At 43.4% G+C, this 22,452-nt stretch overlaps 1 protein-coding gene across 1 annotated transcript in view; it reads right to left on the bottom strand.

Moving 5' to 3' along the window:
* Positions 1-5,824: 5,824 nt before the first annotated feature.
* Positions 5,825-22,452, bottom strand: part of PIWIL1 (piwi like RNA-mediated gene silencing 1) — a 28,426-nt gene continuing 11,798 nt past the window's right edge. Inside the window, exons 9-20 of the mRNA XM_007111851.2 lie at positions 19,189-19,315; positions 18,850-18,967; positions 18,216-18,330; positions 16,902-17,089; positions 16,463-16,535; positions 14,766-14,966; positions 14,549-14,652; positions 13,314-13,384; positions 13,003-13,156; positions 8,624-8,749; positions 6,097-6,244; positions 5,825-5,941 (exon numbers count right to left, since the gene is read on the bottom strand). Coding sequence (XP_007111913.1) covers positions 5,825-5,941; positions 6,097-6,244; positions 8,624-8,749; positions 13,003-13,156; positions 13,314-13,384; positions 14,549-14,652; positions 14,766-14,966; positions 16,463-16,535; positions 16,902-17,089; positions 18,216-18,330; positions 18,850-18,967; positions 19,189-19,315 — 1,542 coding nt within the window. The remainder of the gene's footprint in view (positions 5,942-6,096; positions 6,245-8,623; positions 8,750-13,002; positions 13,157-13,313; positions 13,385-14,548; positions 14,653-14,765; positions 14,967-16,462; positions 16,536-16,901; positions 17,090-18,215; positions 18,331-18,849; positions 18,968-19,188; positions 19,316-22,452) is intronic.

Genomic DNA, 22,452 nt, shown 5'->3' with positions numbered 1-22,452 from the left:
GGAACAGGATTAGAGTGCTCAAAGATTCTTGTGTTGTCCAGAAAGAAGGTATATACACTACTCCTATCCCCCAACCTCACAGGCCCCTGAGGCCAGATGGAAAGAGGCTGACCCCTAACAGAAAGGCTGAAGGCATGCAAACTCCGCAATCAGGGGCCTCGTAGCCCAGGAACGATCCTCTGTGGGCTGGCGGCTTCCTGGGCACGTGCAATCTCCGCTCGCCGCAGGGCCAGGAGCCAAGTGCCTGCCTGTGCTAGGGCAGCCCCGCCACACCACAGCTGAGGCCACACCCCCTCCCAAGGGCTCCTTCCTGCCACACCTGACCAACCCTTGCACTGGGCTTAGGTCAGGTGTGTGGGGAGCATGGGCAAAGGCGGACTGGGCAGAACCTCCTTTTTCCAGGTACCCACGAGGAAAAGAATCCAGTGGCAGACATCTGGTGCTGAGGTGTGGCCAGAAGCTGGGGCTTAGGACCCAGGCCTCTCGGAGGCCTCACTGCTTGTCACCCACATGGACGAGCTCACTTCTTTGCCTTGTATAATATGATTCAGCCATTGCTAAGAGTTCTGAGTGTTCCTGTGTCCAAGTCCCAAGCCAAGAGTCTCACTTATGAGACCTGGGTGGGGGCTTTTGCCATTAGGAGTTTTTAAAGCCCTCTGGTGACCAGAATATACAGCCCAGGCCGAGAACCACTGCGGAGTATACAGGGGTCCCTTGACATTAACGTGCATAAGAAATACAGGGGCTGGTTGACTGAGTTAAGGGTTACATTAGTTATTTGTCCTTTCAATAAATATTTGAGGACCTGTTAGGTGCCAGACATTGATGAAGACACTCGGAGACAACAGTGAACAAGACACAAAGATTACTGCCCTCCTGGCTTCCTAGAATCATTTGCATTCTAGTGGGGGAGGAGAATATAAAAAGCACAACGAGTAATATGCTACTGATACCAGCAGAGCTGGAGAGAGCAGAAAGGCTATGTCTCTATGCCTGTGGGATGCTAAAAATTTAGAAAGTGGTCCTCTGCTGGTGACATCTTAGCTGACCTGAAGGAGCATGTGGAAATCTGGGCCTGGAGCACCAGCAAAGGTCCTTGGGCAGGATGAGGGCACCTGGGCGGTCTGTGAAGAGCAGGACGGCACGAAGCCACACCCTCGCAACGACTGTCTTCCTGAGATGGGAGCCCACTGCAAGACGAGCAGGTGTGTGACTTGATCACTCTGTTGCAAAAAGACCACTTTAGGAGGCTGTGGTAGTTAATTCAGAGACAGTGGTGGCCTGGAAAAGGGGACAGGAACAGTGGCTGGATAGTCATGATATTTTGAAGGCAGAGCTTATAAGATTTACTGAGGAACCCAAAGTGTGACACGAGAAAGACAGGACTCAAGGAAAGATGCCAAGGGTTTTGGTCTGAACATCTGGAAAAATGGAGTTTCCAATGAACTGAACTGGAGCAGGTGTGAGAGAAATCACAGTTCAGCTCCAGGCATATTAAATTATTCAACCAGAGGTTCTCATAGTGGGGCCTGGGGACCCCTGGGGTACCCTGAGACTCTTCCAGGGTTCTGTGGTCAAAACTATTTTCCTACTGTTGCCAGAGCTGACACCACCTTCTTGCTCAAAACCTGCCAATCCCTCCCTTGAACAGGAACTAACATATCTCTTTAAGTCACAGGGTCCCAAGACAAAGGAACAAAGCGACACGAAGAGAAAAACAAAAACCAGATAGTACCAGCTAGAACCAAGATGGCAACGAATCTGACCTTCAACAGACCCGGAGTCTCATCTACGCTGTTTTTACTACATCAGCTACTAAGTGACACACCTACCAGCAGCCATGACCGGAAGTTGCCGACCAAAAAAGGACAGAAAAAGGGTGGCATCCCATTTCAGGGAAATGCCTCGCCATCAGCAGCCTCGCTCCTCCCTGCACTGTCCTTATTCTTTAAAATCAAATCCCTCTCGCCACATGGCCACATGAGCGCGAGTGAGAGGCTGACCTGTGAACTAAGTTCCCACTTCTCCATTTTTTGGCCGTTGAATAAAGCTTGCATTGCACTGATCTCAGCTTCAGTTTTGTTTTTGGCTGTGTGAACCCTAACGGAAAAGAACCTTCCCTGCCAAGGCAGAGGGGCTTGGCTGGGCTAGGACCAGAGTAGGGGACCACAGGACCTAATTTGTTAACACTGAAGTCATCTTCTGCCTTTTCCATTCTTATTCTCTCACGAGTATACAGTATTTTCTAGAGGCTTCATGACATGACAACAGCATCAGTCTAACAGTTAATGGAATGTGGGTTTCGTATCGTTTTTAAAATATAATTTCTAATGTACAATTAATAAATATAACCCACATAAACAAAGTCTCTCTGGGTCCTCAGCAATTTAAGAGGGTAAGGAAGTTCCTAGACCAAAGAGTTTGAGAACCACTGTATCAGACACTCAGAGACATCTGACTGTAGGAGGCCAGGGCTGGAGATGTAAATTGGCAGCATTTTCACAGAAATGAGGTATGAGACTGAATGGAATTACCGAGGGAGGAAGAGTAGAAAGAAACTCTTTTCTTCCTGCTTCTCAGAGATCCTACTTCTGAGCCTGGAGGCACTCCAACATTCTGAAATTAGGGAGACCCGGAAGAACCAGCAGGAGACTGAGAATCCCGGGAGGCAGGACGGGGCTCTCAGACAGAGGCTGCGGTCTGGAGCCCCCACTGGACGTCGGCTGCAGGCGGCACAGGGCGCTGGGAGGGGCGGTGTGGCCGGGGCAGGGGCACCGCAGCCCAGAGAGCCGCCGGCTTTTTGCTACAGAGCAGCAGCGCGCGGACTCTCCGCTGACTTGACCGCTTCAGAATGTTAACGTTTCTCTCTTTTTCACCCTGGATTTTTAAACGATTCAATTGGGTTGGAATGATGAATGCAAACAGACCTCAACGCAGCCCTTGAAATATTGTATCTGAATGACAATATTACAGCTACATGAAAGAATTAAGCCTTAAAAATCCACAAACTTCTGAGGATTCATATCATAGCATCAGGCAGACTTTCTATTCAACCCAGAGAGAACAAAGCCACTATTTCCGGACAGAAATTCCAGAATCCTCAAACAAGATTTCTATGAGCTCTAGGGAACAGCATGTAAAACTAACAGAAAGCTTCAATGAGGGGCACATTTTTGGAGTTCTGAGGGGAAACAAACCCCGTGTACCCAGAAAAAACTAGGCAGATTACCCGTTGTAATGCACTTGAGGAACCACCCCCAACAAACTGCTTCACCACCTAAGGAACTGCCAGGTTTGATGGGTCAGACCGGGCACTGAGAAGGGAGAACCTGAAGCGTCTTTAACGCTAAGGCCTTCAGAAGGTGAACTCGGGCGTGCATACTTCTCTCTTAGGAAGAAACCAGGATTTCAGAGCTCTGACTTTGGCCTCTGGAAGCACTGCAATCAAGCCCTTCCCGTGCTCGGCTGTACTTGTCCCTCTAGGGACCAGGGCAACTCTTACTTCCATCACAAGCTGACCTGCCACTAAACAAGCAGAGCAGACATCCAGTAGGCGTCCACTGCGTTCACCTGTCTGTTCCGTCTTCTGGTTGTAGCACCTAAGTTTTCCTTTGGAGAACCATTCCTCTACCCACTCCTAGATGGGCCTCATCTGACCCAACAGCTATTTAGTCCCTATCAGGGCAGGGTGTCCCTCAGGTTCAAGGATGTGTAGACAGCCTGAGTTTTGCTGCAGCCGTTGTGGACGAGGTGTTCCTTTCACTGCGGTGAGGCTGAGACATAAATCTAGGCTTTGTGACCATCTTTGTCATCCTATCTGATTAGAACCAACCCAGAAGGAAGCAGAGAAAGAGACAGATAGCATTCCATCAGCTGGTTCTGCACACCTTCTCAACCGGCGTTTGCCCAGATTCCCGGACAAACCACCTGGGATGCGTTTAATAGTTCACCTGGCCTCTCCCCTACAAGTTCTGATTCCTGCATCTGGTCTGGAGCCCAGTAGTCTATGTTATTTCAAAGCAAACAAGGTCACGTTTAACATTCCATTTGGGAACCACTGCCTAGGATGACTTGAGAAAGCCAGTCTATAACCCTTTTTGGCTTAAGTTGAGGCTTTTTTGGTCCCTTGCAAAAAAAAAGTCTTTATGATATAGTGAGGGTCTTTGGAATACTGCAACTTTCCCAGAATTACCACATTTATCAATTTCTCATAGTTTTAAAGATATTAAAGCCTTTCAACTTTAAAGGATAGTTTAAAACCTGCCAAGTATGAGACTTTAATGACTTAAGTTACTGACTAGCCCTAAAAATCCATAAATAAAAGATGCCCCAAATCAAGCTTTTACAGTTGTATAATTAGACTTCCTTATGTTCCTTAATACTGTGACAACATTTAGCAACTTTCATCGATTTTATTGTCTTTATGTGGCATTCTTCTGAAACGTCACAATCTCCTGTGTTGCATTCCTTCTAATGTCTAGAAATCAAATAGGTTAAGGAACCTCAGCTAATAGCCAAAAACAATGTTAACAACAGTTATTAGCTCAAAGAACTAAAGGGAAAATAAAATGGTTCTCATTCGTAATATGTTAATAAGGCTAAATCCAAAAGGCAGTTATTTGATAAGAACAAGCACAATAATGGTAAGACAAGTAACTTTACTGAATGGCATTAGTTGAAATCATAGTTCCTGTAGCTTGTGTATGATCATTAAGGTTTACACTCATTACACTTGCAAGCAATGTTTAAAGGTGTTCTCATGGCATACAATCACTCATTAACTTCGAGCCTGCTCTTTGCAAAATTCCCTGAAAATTACTACAAGTGTGTAGATGTGAATAATTACAATTATCAACTTCACAAAAACACAGACTTCTGAGTCTGCATTTTCTTACAAGTTAAGGATGTCCAGTCTTACACTGTTAATTCAGTTTTACTCTGAAGTTCATAAGTAACACAAATTTAGCTTTTATAAATGGAATGGTGTCCTTTGAGTGTACTCTCCAGCAGTTTTAAAAAATATAATAAATGGAAAGAAAATGCATACGCTTTCAGTAAAAACAAAAACTACACTGTTATTCAAATAAAATGACAATCACTGCAATTTTATAACAAATGGAATGATGTCCCAGTTGCAAAAAAAAGAGTCATGTTCATATAGACTACTGGCCTCTTTTATTAAGGAGTCTTAAAATGTACCTTTGGACAGAAATTTAAAACTTTCAACTATCTTCTTTTTTAACCCCCATAACACCTAGCCCCAAAAATGAAATAAAAATAAGCCTATTTCTCCACAGTCTCACACCTTTCCTATACCTTGTATAGGTTATTTAATGGCAGCTGCTTCTTTAAAATGAGATCATCAGATGCTCAAATAAAATCCTACCTTACGACTGTACTGAGCCTCCACTTTATGCCTTTTCTCTCCTTTAAATTCAAAATAAATATTTCAAAAATAAGGTTAATACAGCCTTACAAGTAGGACTTGCTCACTCCTGAAAGCACTTTCAAGTAAATCCCAACTTTTCCAATACTTTAAGAGTCTGTTTATAATACAAAGCACCTTATCCACATTTTTTTTCAAAACAAAAAATCCTCACAACCTATTTATGAGAATCAAATAAGATAAAATATAAAATCCTAATTTTTAACCTATAAAATAAGTCAGTTAATAGCACTGTTAGAAATAAGACTCTAGACCTCCTAATTTCCTTCCCAAGTTTCACCTGGAAAGATAACAGTTAAAAAATAAAAGCTTAAAAAAATCCCAAAGTTACACTTTCACAAAGAAAACAAACCGCTGCATCTTGTCTTCTTCCGTAGGCTAGAGGTAGTAAAGGCGATGTGACAGTGACAGGTCGGGCTCTCGGTGGATGCTCTGGCCAACGAGGAAAGCCAGTTTGTGGGCATACTGGCAAGGAGCAGGAACACGAATGACACCCTTCAGTGGGAAAAGAAAAGGTTCTGTCACTCTGAATCTAGCTCTCTGAATGGAAATCTCGGTATTAACTGTAAAAGCCTTAGACCACATAGCAATTCCATTTTGAAAAGTGAATCTCATTGATGTGAATAAACATCAATTGAAAAAATACTTACTGGCCAGTTATAATAGACATGACACAGCTTGTAAGTTAACCTCTGTATGTGGTCTGGTTTCAGGCCACTGCTGTCATAGATGACATTATAATGTGTGGGAGAAACACTACCACTTCTCACTGCCTGGCTCACGATAAAAAAATCATACCTGGAATGACAAAAGAAAGAAACACGTGGGTGTAAGGCTCATCTTTTTGAAAGCTAAAATTAAGACGATTCAAGTTTCTTAGAGTGAAAAGATCCGGTATACTAAAATGTAACCTAATCTTCTCAAAACATAACGTGCTTCCTTGAATTCGGAACTTGTTATTCATGAACCATTTTGGAATGCTAATGTGTGAAAGAGGTTTAAGATACTACTATTATTTATATTTTAAAATATCTATCCTTGATGCCTCGGGGCAGTAACAAACATTTGACACGCTGCTAATTATGACGGCGCCACTGTACCGGGTCACTGTTTCCACTCCGCATCTGAGGGCGATGACAGCAACAGGCTCTAGAATCAAGAACCCAGCAGTGCAAACGCAAAGGAACATCAGGTTTTTTGTTTTTGTTTTTTTCATTTTTTGGGTACCAATTAAACATCAATCCAGAGATATTGTAGTCTGACCTGATACAGATATTAAGAAATTAACTCTGGGCTTCCCTGGTGGCGCAGTGGTTGGGAGTCCGGCTGGGCCCGTGAGCCATGGCCGCTGAGCCTGCGCGTCCAGAGCCTGTGCTCCGCAACGGGAGAGGCCGCAGCAGTGAGAGGACCGCGTACCGCAAAAAAAACAAACAAACAAAAACTTGAACTTTTGGGCTTCCCTAGTGGCGCAGTGGTTGGGAGTCCGCCTGCCGATGCAGGGGGCGCGGGTTCGTGCCCCGGTCCGGGAGGATCCCGCGTGCCGCTGAGCGGCTGGGCCCGTGAGCCGTGGCCGCTGGGCCTGCGCGTCCGGAGCCTGTGCTCCGCAGGGGGCGAGGCCGCAGCAGTGAGAGGCCCGCGTACAGCAAAAAAAAAAAAAAAAAAAAAGAAATTAACTCTAATTTATTATGTCCATTGAAACTAGACAAATTTTAAAATCAGAATTGATCTACAACAGATTACTGTTATTTAGCAAAATGAGGGTTTCAGAAATGTTAAATGACTTGCCCAAAAGAACAGAGAAATCACAAACGAGCTAGAATCAAAAACTCTGTTCCCAGTTTAAGCACGTTATTATCGTTCAAAGTGGACTTCTCCAAGTATTTGAGTAGTAACAGCAGCTGTTAAGTTTTAAAGAACATCTAGTAAAAAGTAATCAAATTTTTTCATACTTTATAGTTCAACTTGGTTTTACCCAAATTGTTAAAAAAAATTATGTCTTTAGGTCAATGTTACACCTGAACTTTGGTTATCAGAGTAGTAGTGAGGTTAGGAGTATCATGAGGTCACTCTGAATCATTAAAGAGAATCCTACAGAAAATGAAATTGTAATATCTTAGTTACTATCTTAGCCATTTTGTCTTCCTCCTTCAATGATTTTCCCCAACAGATTAGAATCCTTCTGATAACTAACATCTGCCTGAGAGAAAGACACAATCCTAGATAATGCATCTTGAAAAAATTTTTCTATACATTGTCAGATAACAGGACTAAATAGAACTAAATCTGTATTATCATTTGTCTACATAAATTTAGTACAGTAATGCCTCATTTACCTAAGGTTCATACAGGAGAAGTGTTCTACATTTAAACTTTGCACCTAGGCTGACACTTTACCCTGATTAAAGTTGCCCTTTTTAGGGCTTCCGTGGTGGCGCAGTGGTTGAGAGTCCGCCTGCCGATGCACCCTTTTTAAAAAGGGCTCCAAAAATTTATATATGAAGACAGAACCATCACAGCTGTTCACTCTCATGAAGAGGGCATTAATGTGGACTGACCAATGACTTGCCATCGTGAACATGACTTGCTGCCTTGTACTCCATTCCCCACAAAGGGGTTTTCGAGGAACCAAATTTCATGACTTTACAGTTGAACCCTCGTGTGCTAATAAGATCATTACCGTGTGCCCCTGAATGTTCTAGTTGGCTTTCTTATGGCAGAGTGCAGCTCCCGGTTACATAAAAAGTGTTTGCTCAGAAGCCACTTTTCTACCTGCAACTGTGTTTCAGATGACACTTTCTGACCTGTGGGTAACTAAGTGCATTACAGATCTAAAAATTTTGATTGGAAAATAACAATCTATGGATGAGGTTACATATGTAAAAAAAAAAATGCAAAAGCAATCTAGAGCAGCTGTTCTTAAACTCAGTTATGTATAACTAATACCACAAACAATAACCCGCTTCCCCCAGAGAGAAATGGCACAGAAACCTCTGTTCCCCATTTCAGAGACTAAGTTAATAAATCATGGGCATTATTAGATCAAACTAATGAAAGACTTTAGTATTTATAAGAAATAAAGTATATGAACTATCAAGTAAATGTGTTAAAGGTGATAAAGTACGGAGGCTATGCTAAAAAACAAAACAGAAACCAATCTTCATCTAATACAGAACTTACCATTCTGGTCTGGTAACCTCTACATCAATAACTGTTCCGGGAAGTGGATTTTGAAGTCTTCCTCCAGAGTGAGCAAAGAATCTGGCGTTCACTCGTTTCTTCACCACAATGACCGTTAGTCTTGGGCTTAAGACGGTGACGAATGTAACTGCATTTAGTCCGTCATATTTTCAGGGCACTGGAGCATTCATACATTCATACACTCCATTTAAAAGGAAACGCACATCCCTCTTGGGGCACACTAGCTATCCCAGTTGTGAAGGAAGTTTCCACAACTTGTAAGGGCGTGGAGTTAGGGCCAGGAAAATACTGTGAGTAGAAAATAAAATGGCATATTTGGGCCCTGTGACTCAAGGTCGTGTAGATGTTTAATCCTTAAACCAAGCATACGACATACCTGTCTCACGAAAATGTTAAACCCAGCATGTTTTTAAAGTTCACAGTTTGAAGGCCTTTTCAGTGGGCATTTTCTTCTATGTGGAAAGTAAGATATTAACCCTCAAATCTTTGACAGGTAAGCTAATTTGGGCAGTCTCAAAGTCTAACTTCCTGCCTTTCCAAATGACTGGCCGACAACGTAGCGGGGCTCTCCGTCCCTCCCGGCTCAGCCACTCCTCAGCCCACCACACAGCAGCACCAGACTACTGCCGTTTCCCCTCGCCCTCCCCAGCCCCATTCTGCAGTGGCTTCCCGTGTCAAGACTAAACTCCTCTGGCCTAGGGAGCTTTCAGCTCTGTGTCACGTTAGATCCACTGCCTCTGCGTGCCTTTTGGCTCTCCTGAGGGCAGCCCTGTAACTGCCAGTATGCATTCAGCTTGAATACCCTTTCTATCCGTCTCCTAAAGGTTCATTTCAAATTCACTGTCTGACACAGTCACACTGTATACACACATCCGTTTGGGAATAAATGAATTAGAATATGTTAAGCACTTAGATTGGTGCTGGCATGTAATAAATTTTGATAAATATTATGATTTTCCAATACCTCAAGTTTCCTGTGCTCTTTTTCCAGCTAGAACATTAGTTCCTTAAGAGCATAAATATACTTTATTCTAAACACTGGGAAGCAGAGGGCTTCACATGCAGTATGGACCTGGCTGGTAACGTTTGACTTGGGTAGGTAGTTCACGGCACACTGTCTAGACTGATGGTCTGAAAGATCCCCAAATGGGAACTTCTGTTCAATCATAAACTTAATGTGCTCCTTCACGGTAGAAGTAACCAAATATACAAGGGGCAGGAAGGTGATTCTACTTAAGTCAATGGAGGAACTTTTTAGGAATATCACTATCTACCCATGTACAATAGACCTCTCACTGCCCAGCTACAGCAGATCTGGATATAACAGAGCCACAATCTCAGGAATCGAAAGACAAAGTGGGGCTTCCCTGGTGGCGCAGTGGTTGAGAATCCGCCTGCCAATGCAGGGGACATGGGTTCGAGCCCTGCTCTGGGAAGATACCACATGCCGCGGATCAACCAAGCCCATGCGCCGCAACTACTGAGCCTGCGCTCTAGAGCCCACGAGGCACCACTACTGAGCCCGCGTGCCACAACTACTGAAGCCCGCCTGCCTAGAGCCCGTGCTCTGCAACAAGAGAAGACGCCGCAATGAGAAGCCCGCGCACTGCAACAGAGTAGCCCCCGCTTGCCGCAACTAGAGAAAGCCTGCACGCGGCAACAAAGACCCAACGCAGCCAAAAATAAACAGTAATAAACAAAATTTTTTTTAAAAAAAGAATCCGCTGCCTGCCAATGCAGGTGACACGGGTTTGAGCCCTGGTCCAGGAGGATCCCACATGCCGCGGAGCAACTAAGCCCATGCTCCACGACTGCTGGGCCTGCACTCTGGAGGCTACGAGCCACAACCACTGAGCCCGTGAGCCTGGAGCCCGCGCTCTGCAGCGGGAGAGGCCACCGCAGTGAGAGGACCGCGCACCGCAACGAAGAGTAGCCCCCGCTCGCCGCAACTAGGGAAAGCCGCGTGCAGCTACGGAGACCCAACACAGCCAAAAAAAAAAAAAAAAAAAAAAAGACAAAGTGGATTTTAGTCCTGTGACATCACAAGAAATGATTTAGCAAATGTGGTGACATAAAGACAAGTCACAAGTATGCTAAAGTGACTTTTTGATTTGTTCTTATACCAAACATTCTAAATCAACTAATCCATGACGCATCTTTATAAAAAGTTAACATCAACATTTCAATTAAAACACAAATAGGAAAAACAAAAAGGATAACTACAAACATTACAGTCCAAACTCTGCAGTTCTTCAAAGTGAGGAATCATTCTTGGGTATCGTTTTACTTTATATACAACTCCAAACTGGTTTCTAGATGAATTACCTACTATCTATTGAGTGCTTCCTGGGTGCTGTGTGAAGTACATTCAACACTGACTTTTTCCTTTCCTCAACTTTGGTCAAGGTGCCTCTCCTGTTTCACAGATGAAGGCAAAGCTGGGACCAACCCGACTCTGACTTTAAGACACATTTTGCTCCTGACTGCTGACCTCTGCAGCCACCAAACAGCAGCACGATTCACGACGTGAAACCTACTTCAGGCAACGGTCTGTTATACACCAGCCCAAGCAATCGACTTAAACCCTCCTTCCCTGCAACATGTGCTCCTGTTCGCTAAAGGGAAGCCGAGCAGAAAATCCCACCAGCCTCCTCAGGCCCGTTCCACCCCCTTGTAGAGGAGGACCCTGTTCACAGACACTCACTCTTAGGGCGAGAGTCTCCTCTTTGAGAACTATTTCTGCCAGTCCTTCTGGGACCCAACCCAAAGGGCTCAAAAGACTCCAAGAACCAGAGATGCAGGCCCAGCAGGGACAACAGGGTTATGTTTCCAAATATTCAGCCTAAGGAAAGAAGATGAACTTGCACTATTACCTCTACTCTTCACTTCTTGAAATGTTCTTTTTCTCTAGATATGAGAAAGAAAGCAGCTAAGACTAGAAAATTCTGAGTGCTAAAGTAGTAAACAACTAAAAAAAAACCTACGAAAGCAGCGGTCCATCTGAGCCCTCGCTCTACCCCCTTCCACCACATCATCCCTCCCCATAAGGACAGAAAATCTAAGGGAAAAAACACAAGTTAAGGCTTACAAAACTTCAAAAACCAAAATAAAATAAATACCATTATTTTAATGAGAAAACACAAGCACTAGGAATTTTAAGAGGACAGGAAAGAACATTAACCTTCATTTACAAAATATTAAAAATTGCCTATTAGCATTTTAATCTGAAACGCAATTACTTCAAAAGAGATAAAAACACCCCCGACATGCTCTGAGAACTTAGTGGCATAATGATCTCATTTTAAAAAACGTGTAGAATCAACACTTAGAAGGGGTCATTCAGAATCTGGCCAAAGAAGACTTGGAAGCACCCTCCAATTTAGCTAGAAATAAGCTCTTAATGCTCATCCCATGGGCCTATAAATCACAGCGAGCCCAGGTACAGTCAAATGACTTTCAAAATCCCTCACTTTTTATAATGATAACAAATACCGGCTGAAAAAGTCTGACAAAAATAATCAGTGTTTAAACATGCACGTGCAAGCACATATAAACAGGTCTCCTGGATTTTCTAAGTACCCTTAAAAATCAAATCCACAAATCTTTAATACATTATGCGCTAAGCTCTTACTAAACAGTCCCTGATCTGGACTTCCTTACAATCTGATAAAGAAAACAGCCAAAGTTAAACCACGTAACTTACTAAAACAGCTCTCTTGAGACCGCGTGCAATTTACTGCCAAACAGCGCGAACAGTGCCCTCTGTAGGAGAGCAGAGGAAGGTGAGACCCCGTACAGCTTTCAGAGGAGACGTGGGCAGCGAACAGTTACGGGGAGCGCTGTCCAGCCCGGGGCGTGCAGGCCGCCTAAAAGGGCGGAGTAGAACCATCTCCCCTATGAGACCAAACACCGCCAGTCATCTTACCCACCAAGCGCCAGGCCAGCTGAGTTCACACAGAAATCAAGCAAGTATTTACGGTACAATGAGGCAGAAAAAAAAGTTAAGACTCTCTGGAATACATATTCCAATGACCAATTCTGTGGGTGCCTACGGATGTACTGGGATAATCAGAGCCTCGTGCTTCAAGGCTCTAGGAGAGAAAGGCGGCAGCAGACGATCGGTAAAGGCATCTCCATGCGTCATTCCTTGAAAGAGCTCCCGCTCTACATTTCCAGCCTGCCCCTCCTCCACGAAAAATTCTCCACAAGACACACCTCCAACCCAAACCTCTTCCATTACCTCAAGCCTGACGGCACCTGTAAGGTTAGAGTCTCACCGGTTCACCCTGTGGCGTTATTTTCAAAGCTACAAAAGTGTAATCTTATAAAGAGAAAACGATTACATCGCGCATGCTTACTTGTAACCTCTACCGACAGATTTCAGGCAGTCCAGAAACTGCGGCACTTCGTAGTTCACCAATGTTTTAAGCTGACCGTCTCCTACGCCATCCCGGTACACGATGATTCGACTAGGCATGTATTCATTGCAGCTATTCCAAGCCCTCAGAGCAGCTGAAAGAAAGCCAGACGTTTTAACTACATTAACACAGAACAAAAATGGGCTTCTACCAAATTCTGGGCACAGGTTTTTTTCAGAAACACAGCTTTATGACAATTTCTTGATGACTCTAGTTCAGGTGCCAGATGGAAACCACAACAGGAGACTCACCTTGCAAGCAGACTTTGAGCCCATCTACTAGCTCTTGCCCTCTATCTTGAAATACACAGCGAGAGAACCAGCTATTCAGAGAAAAAACATGGCAGCGGTGAGAATGCAACTGTCTAGAAATTTTTCACTTTTGAGTCATTCTACATCTATGTTCCCCTTAGTCATTCATGTTCTTTAACTTCCTTTTTGAAATCTTAAGCAGAAAGGACAAGATACAGGAAATCTTCATAAAGTTTTCTTTCATTATAAATCAGTCCCATAATTCCATCACTGAGAAGAAAATAAAATTTAAGCCACCCTTAGTCATTCATGTTCTTTAACTTCCTTTTTTGAAATCTTAAGCAGAAAGGACAAGATACGGGAAATCTTCATAAAGTTTTCTTTCATTATAAATCAGTCCCATAATTCCATCACTGAGAAGAAAATAAAATTTAAGCCAGAGATGCCTCCTAGGTTCACACCTCAAAACACACAGAATGGGCTTCCCTGGTGGTGCAGTGGTTGAGAATCTGCCTGCTAATGCAGGGGACACGGATTCGAGCCCTGGTCTGGGAAGATCCCACACGCCGCGGAGCAACTAGGCCCGTGAATAAATAAATAAATAAACAAATGTGGGGTTTTAAAAAAAAAAAGAAAAGAAAATGTTATAAAAAAACACACAGAAGCACACTCTTACTACTGTACTCTTGATAAAAGATATTTTTCTAAAAGATAAAACACCTTGAAATACGCCCATTAGTAACGCTAACACATCAATGCTTCAATTTTCATTCTTCCTATTCTTGGCAATTCTATTAGTTCTAAGCAAAGCACTGAAAAATAATTTCACTATGTGGAAATACAAGTGACTGGGTAAACTCAAGTGGGTTTTCCAAAATAAAGTTAACGTGACAACCTGAAATTACATTCAGTGGTCAATAAAATTATTAAAGAAGTTTTTAGAGACAGTCACATTTAAAGGGATGCATCCTCCCCGCAAATACAAATAAGAAAGTAACCTGAAACGCAGTCTGACCACTACCTCAGGTTAAGGGCCAGTGAAGGACATTAAAAATGGTAGGGTAGCTCATAACTGGTTTCCTTTTCTAACTTTTCTCTTTTACTGGATCTAACGTAAGAGAAACCAAGGTAAAGAATTAACACGACCCCTGTCCTCCCCAGACACTGGTCCCTGGACTCGAGGCCTGTGTTGCCTACGTCTAGCAGTTAATCTGCGGCTACCAAAGCCCACTCACCGGGTCATCCCTTCATTGATGCTTGCCACAAAGCCTGCAATTGACCTCCGTCCAGCTGTGGTGTCATGGTAACAGTCAATGCCAACTATCATGGCTAGCTTCAGCTTCAACAAAAACATCGTAATGTGAGATACAACAGAATACCAGCAGTATTTGAAAAATCCATTTTTCTTAAATAACAATGAAAACTTTTATCCACCAATTAAATCAAACTTACAGGCATATCAACCCTCCAAAGCTCTCCCCCCATCTTGCAGTTCATCTGCAGGGCGATCTTTGTAGCAACGGCCATGACAGTCTGTTGTTTGCCTAAGGTTCGGGCCACCACACACTGACTTGGAGTAGGGCAATCTGTACATAAGTATTTTTTAATAGCGTCATATTTGTCCTTCCGACTGCTTGACAAGAGACAAACAACCTAAAAACGAACAAAACGCCCTCATTACAAAGAATTAGGAAGCTGATAATTAAGTTCAAGGAAGAAGACAGGAAACCACACCCACAAAATCATTTACTTTACTATTCATCTCTGCCATGTAGCTCGTAAGTATGACATTAACTTTTAGCTAATGCTCATTACGTTCAACTAGGTAATAATACTAATAAAGAAAGCATGTTAAGCAAATCATTCAAAACTTGAGAACTTAGTTAAAAATGCTCTGTTCCCAGCTTGGAATACTTTAGAGGGAGGGAATAGGGCAAAACAAGTTAGTGATAACCTATAGGTGGACAAATAAAAGATTTTCTAAAATGCTCACAATTTTCTTACTCATGACCCACCTAGAATCATGGCTTTTAACCTTTTAAAGCTCTGGCTTGAGGATATGATCAAACTATGAACTTTCCTAGGAAGTCCATGGGCACTGCTGGGGAAGCTGAAGTACAAGTACCTGATCTAAGCAGACCCCTGCCCCAAATGGGAAGATGTTAGTCAAAGGGCACAAACTTCCAGCCAAAAGCTAAGTTCGGAGGATCTGCTGTACAGCATGGTGACCACAGTTCACGGTACTGTATTATACACTTGAAAGTTGCTAAGAAAGCGGATCTTGACTATTATCACCGCACACACAAAAAGAACTGTAATCATGTGAGGTGATGGAGATGCTAACCAACCCTGTGCGGTCGTCACTTCACAACACATACACGTATCAAGTCATCACACCGTACACTTAAACCTCACACAACGTTAACCTGTCAAGTGCATCGCAAAACAGCTGGAAAAGCAAGCAAGCAAGCTACCCACGCCTGCCCAGATGTTGAGGATCCAAGTTTACGTCCTGGAGCTGCACTCAGCTCTTTAACTCATTGCCGTACTCTCCAATTTACAGTCTCAGATGCTCATCTTTCTCTCCATGGCCCCCAATAAAATCATCTTCCTACCCTAGGTGTCTCTATTATTCCAGACAACCTAATAGTAATTTGCCTGTGGCGTTTAAGTATGAGATAAAGGACTAAAAGGAATGCATTAGAAGAAGCCAATTCATTTCTTGGGTTTAAAGCAACACAGATATGCTGTTTATCATTAAATTTGTCTTTGCCACCTCACTCCTAATACTTAAGTGTAACCTCAGATACCCTAACTGTACTGTGTGTGCTGAACAGCTAGGTACTGTTTTTTACTCTTGTGCCTTTTCTCCCCCCAGATTTTCTAGAATAATTAAAGCGTCTGAGTCCGGGTAAACGTAAGATGGCTTTGTTGTTCTCCACCCCTTGTTCACTGTTCACAGGGCACAACGACACGCTCCTAGGCGCACAAGTAAAGCCGCATTAACTCAGCTGTCTTAGGTAGGTCGAGTACGTATTTCGCGACCGGTGTGGGAACCTAATTATCACATTTACAACGATGGACTCAAGTTCAAAGATTTACAACAACTGATTCCAGGTCAACTGCCTCCACATCAAGTAGCTACTTACTATCTGGGTATCTGATGTGACCTTCTGCTGTAAGACTCTTAAATAGGCTTCAGTTCTATCATCCACTTCAATCCTAGAACGGAAATACGTCATCCAACATTCAGAAGAAGGAACAAAAACTGTACCGTGTGCTAAAAGGTTCCTATAGATCATAACACACAGAACACTTCCGTGTAAAACACGAGATAAAACACCAGGAGCAGCCGTGCCGTCACAGGCCGTCTCTAGCACACACAACGCTAATCTGAGCGACAGTCCTGCTGTCCTCCCAGCCAGCCTTAGTGCCTCAGAGGCACTTCTGTACCCACCTTACAGGGAACTGTATCAGATCTTTACGATCATCCAATGTTTTTGATAGTTTTATTAACAGTTTGAGTTCCCACACCCTCCAAATGACTGCTAATCAATTTTCAGAGTAGAAATGACTTGATAAACTTACATTATTGCTTTTGTCATTTGTATGCCCATGGCTGGTGTAACTTTAAATAGACTTTGTATCAACGCATTGGCTGCTTCATAATTTCTTCGAGTATAGATCAATAGCCAGTTATCTAGTGGCTTAGCACTAATTAAGGGTGCACCTCTTGTTTCCTTTGACCAATCTGCAAACTGTGGACTGTAATCAAACTAGAAGAAAGTTCAGAGACACTGTAAATTCCATTGTAAGTTCTCGGGGAGAAAGCCAGGAAGTTCTCAACCGTTCTACCACGGCATATTCTAAACCTCAGAGTACTACTCTTAAATTTGAACTGCGGTGACAGACGAAATGCCCTCAGTGAGGGAAAAAAAGATACAAAAATGTATGCAAAGGGTTATGTCAATTTTATTTAAAATACATTCATATTAACAACGGCCACTCAAGTGCCTACCTGCCTGCACCAGCTACTCTAAGTATCTCAAGCTGCAGTCTTCTTAATCTTTCTAAACTCTTACAAGGATAAGTGTTATTTCCCTCATGATAAAGATATTAAAAAATAAGGCCTTATAAGTTAAGCAACTTTATGACTGAGGTGTCAGATACTGAAAGCAAGCTGTGAAAACATCTGACAGCAAGGCAGAAAGCTAACAGACTCAAAGCACAGTGACCCTAGAAATATTTACCACAGAGGAAAAAACCCAGTGCTTTTTACATGTCCTACCCACCTCCTGCAACAACCCTTATACAGGAATATATATTAACTACAAAGGGTAATAAAAACAATTGCAATTAAAGTATCAAGCTACATGATTAGGTTGTTATTCATAGAACATTTAGAAGACAGAAGAGCACAGCTTTTTACAAAAGGATTTTTAAAATTTTGGTACTTGTAGTGCTTCAGTTACACAAAAACATATTTCCTGAATACTTGCTTCCCTTTTCTGAAGATAAAAAACATCACCATATTTAATATAGATCCCTAACAAACAAGTGGTCCACGCAAAAACGAAGCCAAATAAATTGGGAGCTTTCCCTGTAAACGCTCACTTCAGTGGCAGACAAAATAGCAACCGATTCAAATCCTTAGACTTCTACTATACCTTGATTTAAGTAACTTCGCGTATTTAAAAAATGAAGCCACCTTTTAGCTAAGTCTCACGGACGGTCTGAGGACCCAGCTGCAGGCTTGGCCCCCTCTGCTCACGTCGGCTGGCGGTGGGGGTGCTTGGGGGGAGAGGGCTGCCCCGGCATGGGACTAGGGCGTGTACCCCTGCACGCTCTGCTGGGAGCCTAACGCAAAGTCGACTGGACGGACGACTTCAAGAGCTGCCTTACCGTTCTTCCGCCTTGATGAATCTTCTCCGCTTGCAAGGTCCTTCCTGCGAAGGACAGCAGGCTGGAGTCGAAGCTCAGGCCCCAGGCCCGAAGCTCCTTCTGCACGGTATCGTCTCTGTGAAGTTAACACATATTCACACGCGCTGAACGCAAAGAAACAGAGCGGAAGCTACTAGCGCGCACACGCAAACAGAGGCCTGCCGCAACCGCACCAGCTTTCCCTCAGGACTCAAACCCGCCGAGAGCGCTGGGAAGCGCAGACGTACAATCTAGTTTTCCCCCATCACAGCTGTTTCCCTCCATGATCTCCTTTCATTCAAAATTCCCGGTGCCCAAACTATCTCCTCCTCAAAGTAAACAAAATGTTCTAGCAAAGAGAAAAAACCAGACTTGTCCCAAACAATTTTGCTTTCTATTCTATTCTTTCTCTAACAGAAGAATTAGAAATACCACAGGCTACAAGGTTTTTAACTTAATTATTCCCCTGACAAACAGTCGCCTCCCTGAGAAACATGAAGAACCCACCCTGAATACTGCAAATACAAAGCGAACCAAAATTACCTTCTGTCACTCCTCCAAACCCACGTAAAATAAAGCATTGAAACCATACCCCAGCGAAGCACAGATGACTCACTTATGAATGTAATCGATCAGTCTTCCTACTTCCCGCTGCCTCTGTTCTGGAGTTAGTCTTGTATGAACAGCCAAGTCTTTCATCACATTAAAATCATTACGCATTTTATCAGTTAGACCTTTAAACAAAACGTTTAAAGGGATACGGTTAAAGAAACAAGAATCGTGTCTAAGTATCTGGAGTGTCAGGTGGTGGCGAGTGAAAGAATTCTGAGGAGACAAAGCAGCTTTAAGGGCTTTTGAGGGGACGGAGGGTGTGAAGGAATGTTTAGTGACTTCTAGAACAGACGGGGAAAATAAGCTTCGTGGTTTCATTCCAGTAAAGAAAAGTCAGCAGTACCTGTGAGGTAGCAGAGCTCAGGGATAAGCATCGCAGGGCCTGGTAATATGCCTCCAGGGCCTCTCCTTCTCTTCGGCTGACTGACCAAAACTGGTTGTTTCAAGTCGGTGATTTCCTGGTTATATTGCTATTCAAGGGAAGAAAGTATCACTGTTCATCGTAAATGCCTTTAGTCACATGGCATTTTGTAACGGACAACAAAAGTTGTTTTTTTTTTAATTAAGAATTGATGCCAACAGCAAGGCTAGTATCAGTTTCCAAGTATAAAAATTGTCTTTTTAATTCTACTAAACCAGGTTGTGATTTATATGCTCTGCTGAGTACCTCATCTTTTCTCCTAAAAACTTGGATGGTCAAGGACAGTAAGGCTCTAAGTTCTGACTTTCGGTCACAGTTCTATTTACTTCAGTTTGTGGCTTCTTGGTTTAGAAACAGTAGTCTGTGTAACTCCAACGCTTCACCACAGTGGAATTCCTCTAAAACTACTCTTATTATAGTGAGGGCTAGCTTGTGAAAGTCGTCTCACTGTAAGGATAAATGGTGGAAGGAGGAGGTTTGCACACTACGGGACATTTTTAATTAGGGAAAGTTTCTGCTTTGAAGCTGAACTTCCATTTAGTGGTATTAAGATTCCCCACGTGTGATCACTGTCTAGGGTAAGTTTTTACAACCCGTAAAGAGACCAAAAATGTTGATGCTTAGTATCTAACGAATGTGCGAGACGGCTCTCCCGCCTCCAGTTCAGCTCTGTAATTCGAGACCGCGCAGACTTCTCTCAAGTTATCTTCCCTAGAGCTCCTGGCCCTGTGTCTTAAAGACCCTCTTTCCATCATCTCTTGTATCCTCTCCTACCATCTTTAACTAACCTGGTTAATTTAGTTCTAACTTTTTATCTTTAGAACAATCACATCTCCACTAAGCATACAGGATAGTAATACCATCACGGCCATTTCATGACTCCCGGTCTCTCAAGAGACTACGGTACCTGCCCGTTCCTTATTCCTATCATACAGTCAAGGTCCTGGCCGTCTATCATCATGAATTAAGAGACCATGAATTCTAGCTTGTCACTGACTTTGTCCTACATTCAACTCTTTACCAACCACACACGGAAAAGCTTTCATTTCAGACAAGAAAATTCCAAGTAGAACATGCATATCTGATCTCTGCTCCATTTATCTATACTACTTATTTATCACACTACTTTTATCACGGGTCTATTAACAGTCACCCTGCTTACACGTCATTTACCTGGGTACACACACAGGTAGAAACGTGGTAGTAACTTCAGAAGTGTTCCTATTCTCTGTTTCACCAAAGGGCCTTCAATGCAGTTCTTAATTACAGAGCTGTGGGATTTCCCGCCAGTTCTTTTAACATTTTCCCCTACATATGAAAAACTAGCACTTTCATTTCCGTTCAATACTACTGTTAAACCTTTTCTTTTAAAAGTGATTGACCATGATCTTCCCTTCCAAAGGCCCTTCTCTCCCACTGAGTGTTTCCTAGATATTATCTTCAATATACAAGAACTAAGCCATCACTTATTACTAAAACTCCATTTCTGCTAGGAAGTTCTAAGAATACCCTGATTCTTTCAAATATTTCAAGCCCACCCCTTCTGATTAATTAGCTCTACTACACCCCTTGATCCCTGGCTGTAACAGAAATCTTCCCGGAGGAAGTACCCGAAGCTGAGATGCCAGCCTAAGAGCAAGAGTCAAGCACGCAGAGCGAGCGCGGTCGGGCAGCGGGAGAGCCCCGGGCTGGATAGGACGGCGGGGCAAGCGACACGGTGAGGACGCACAGCGGCGACAGCGTTCAGGGTTTCACCGGATAAGGACAAATGCGCTTCTTAACAAGACACGGGAGGGCTTCCCTGGTGGCGCGGTGGTTGCGCGTCCGCCTGCCGATGCAGGGGAACCGGGTTCGCGCCTCGGTCTGGGAGGATCCCACGTGCCGCGGAGCGGCTGGGCCCGTGGGCCATGGCCGCTGAGCCTGCGCGTCCGGAGCCTGTGCCCCGCAACGGGAGAGGCCGCAGCAGGGGGAGGCCCGCATACCACAAAAAAAAAAAAAAAAAAAAAGACACGGGAGCAATGGGAAGCCACTTGATTACTTTGGGTAGAAAGAGTAACATCAGATTTGTATGAGTTTTGAAATGGATCAGAAGCATAAGAAATGAAAACTAAGAGACCAGTTGAGTGAGAGAGAGAAATGGGGCCTAGACAGGAGATGGCAGTCACTTAGAAAAGGAGAAAAATGAAGGTATTTCAGATAAGCAAGGTAGGGTGATAGGATCTGACAATTAGTTATACAAGGTAAGTTATACAAAGCATGTGATCTGAGGTTTGAATTACCCATCATTCACCTGTTCACGCAAATACCTGAGTGCCTACTTAGGCACTGGGGCGTGTATATAAACTATAAACTCCCTGACTTGGTGGAAGTGGTGTTCCCTGCTCCGGTGAAGAGCGCTGCCCAGGGGCCAGGTTAGGGGGATATCACATGCTCAGTGTTGGTCACAGGTAAGGCATCGCTGAGACATCCAAATATTCAGAACAAGTAGGTTTAGATATGCCTAGGGCTAGAGCTAGAAACCTGAGACTTGTTAACACATCATACGTGAAGTCTTAGCATAGACTGGAGATCACCTGGAGAGTATAAATATACAGTGACTAGGGACCTGAGGCAGACCTTTAAGTATGCCAGCATTTAGAAGGTCCCTTAAAGAAGAATAAGCAGGCATGCAAGATTCAATACTGGTCAGAGGAGGGGAGAATCTTCCCTGACTTCGCTGCAGGTTCAAATCAAACTTTCAACTGTGTCCTCTTTATATCTGCTGTTGGTATATACCAATTATTCCCATCTCTGATCATGATTATTAAAATGAACTACGGAAAAATGCCAAAACTCATTTCTCATAGTAACCTCTGACACCCAGAAGAATCTAGGTTAAACATGGTTGGAGTCCTCAAGGAGTTTTCAGAGGTTGAAAACAGCAGTAGGGAAATCAAGCTGAAATGACCCTTGGCCTCCTGTTTTCATTTTGCCCAGAATGAGACCAGTTCTTAATGGGACTTCTCAGAGAATCGTCTCCCTCCAGAGTGGTATCTGATCTTCTCATTCACAGGAGAGCAGCTGAAGATCAGGCAACAGTAGATATTCAGGAAAAAGACATTTCAAAGGTCACTAGTCGGATGTATACTTTTGACACAAAATATAAACACATAATAGTTCATTTACTCCACTTTTTAGAAAAAGGAA

This window comes from Physeter macrocephalus, chromosome 19 (assembly GCF_002837175.3).
Source record: "Physeter macrocephalus isolate SW-GA chromosome 19, ASM283717v5, whole genome shotgun sequence".
NCBI lineage: Eukaryota > Metazoa > Chordata > Mammalia > Artiodactyla > Physeteridae > Physeter > Physeter macrocephalus.
This window is presented reverse-complemented; position numbering and strand designations above follow the sequence as displayed.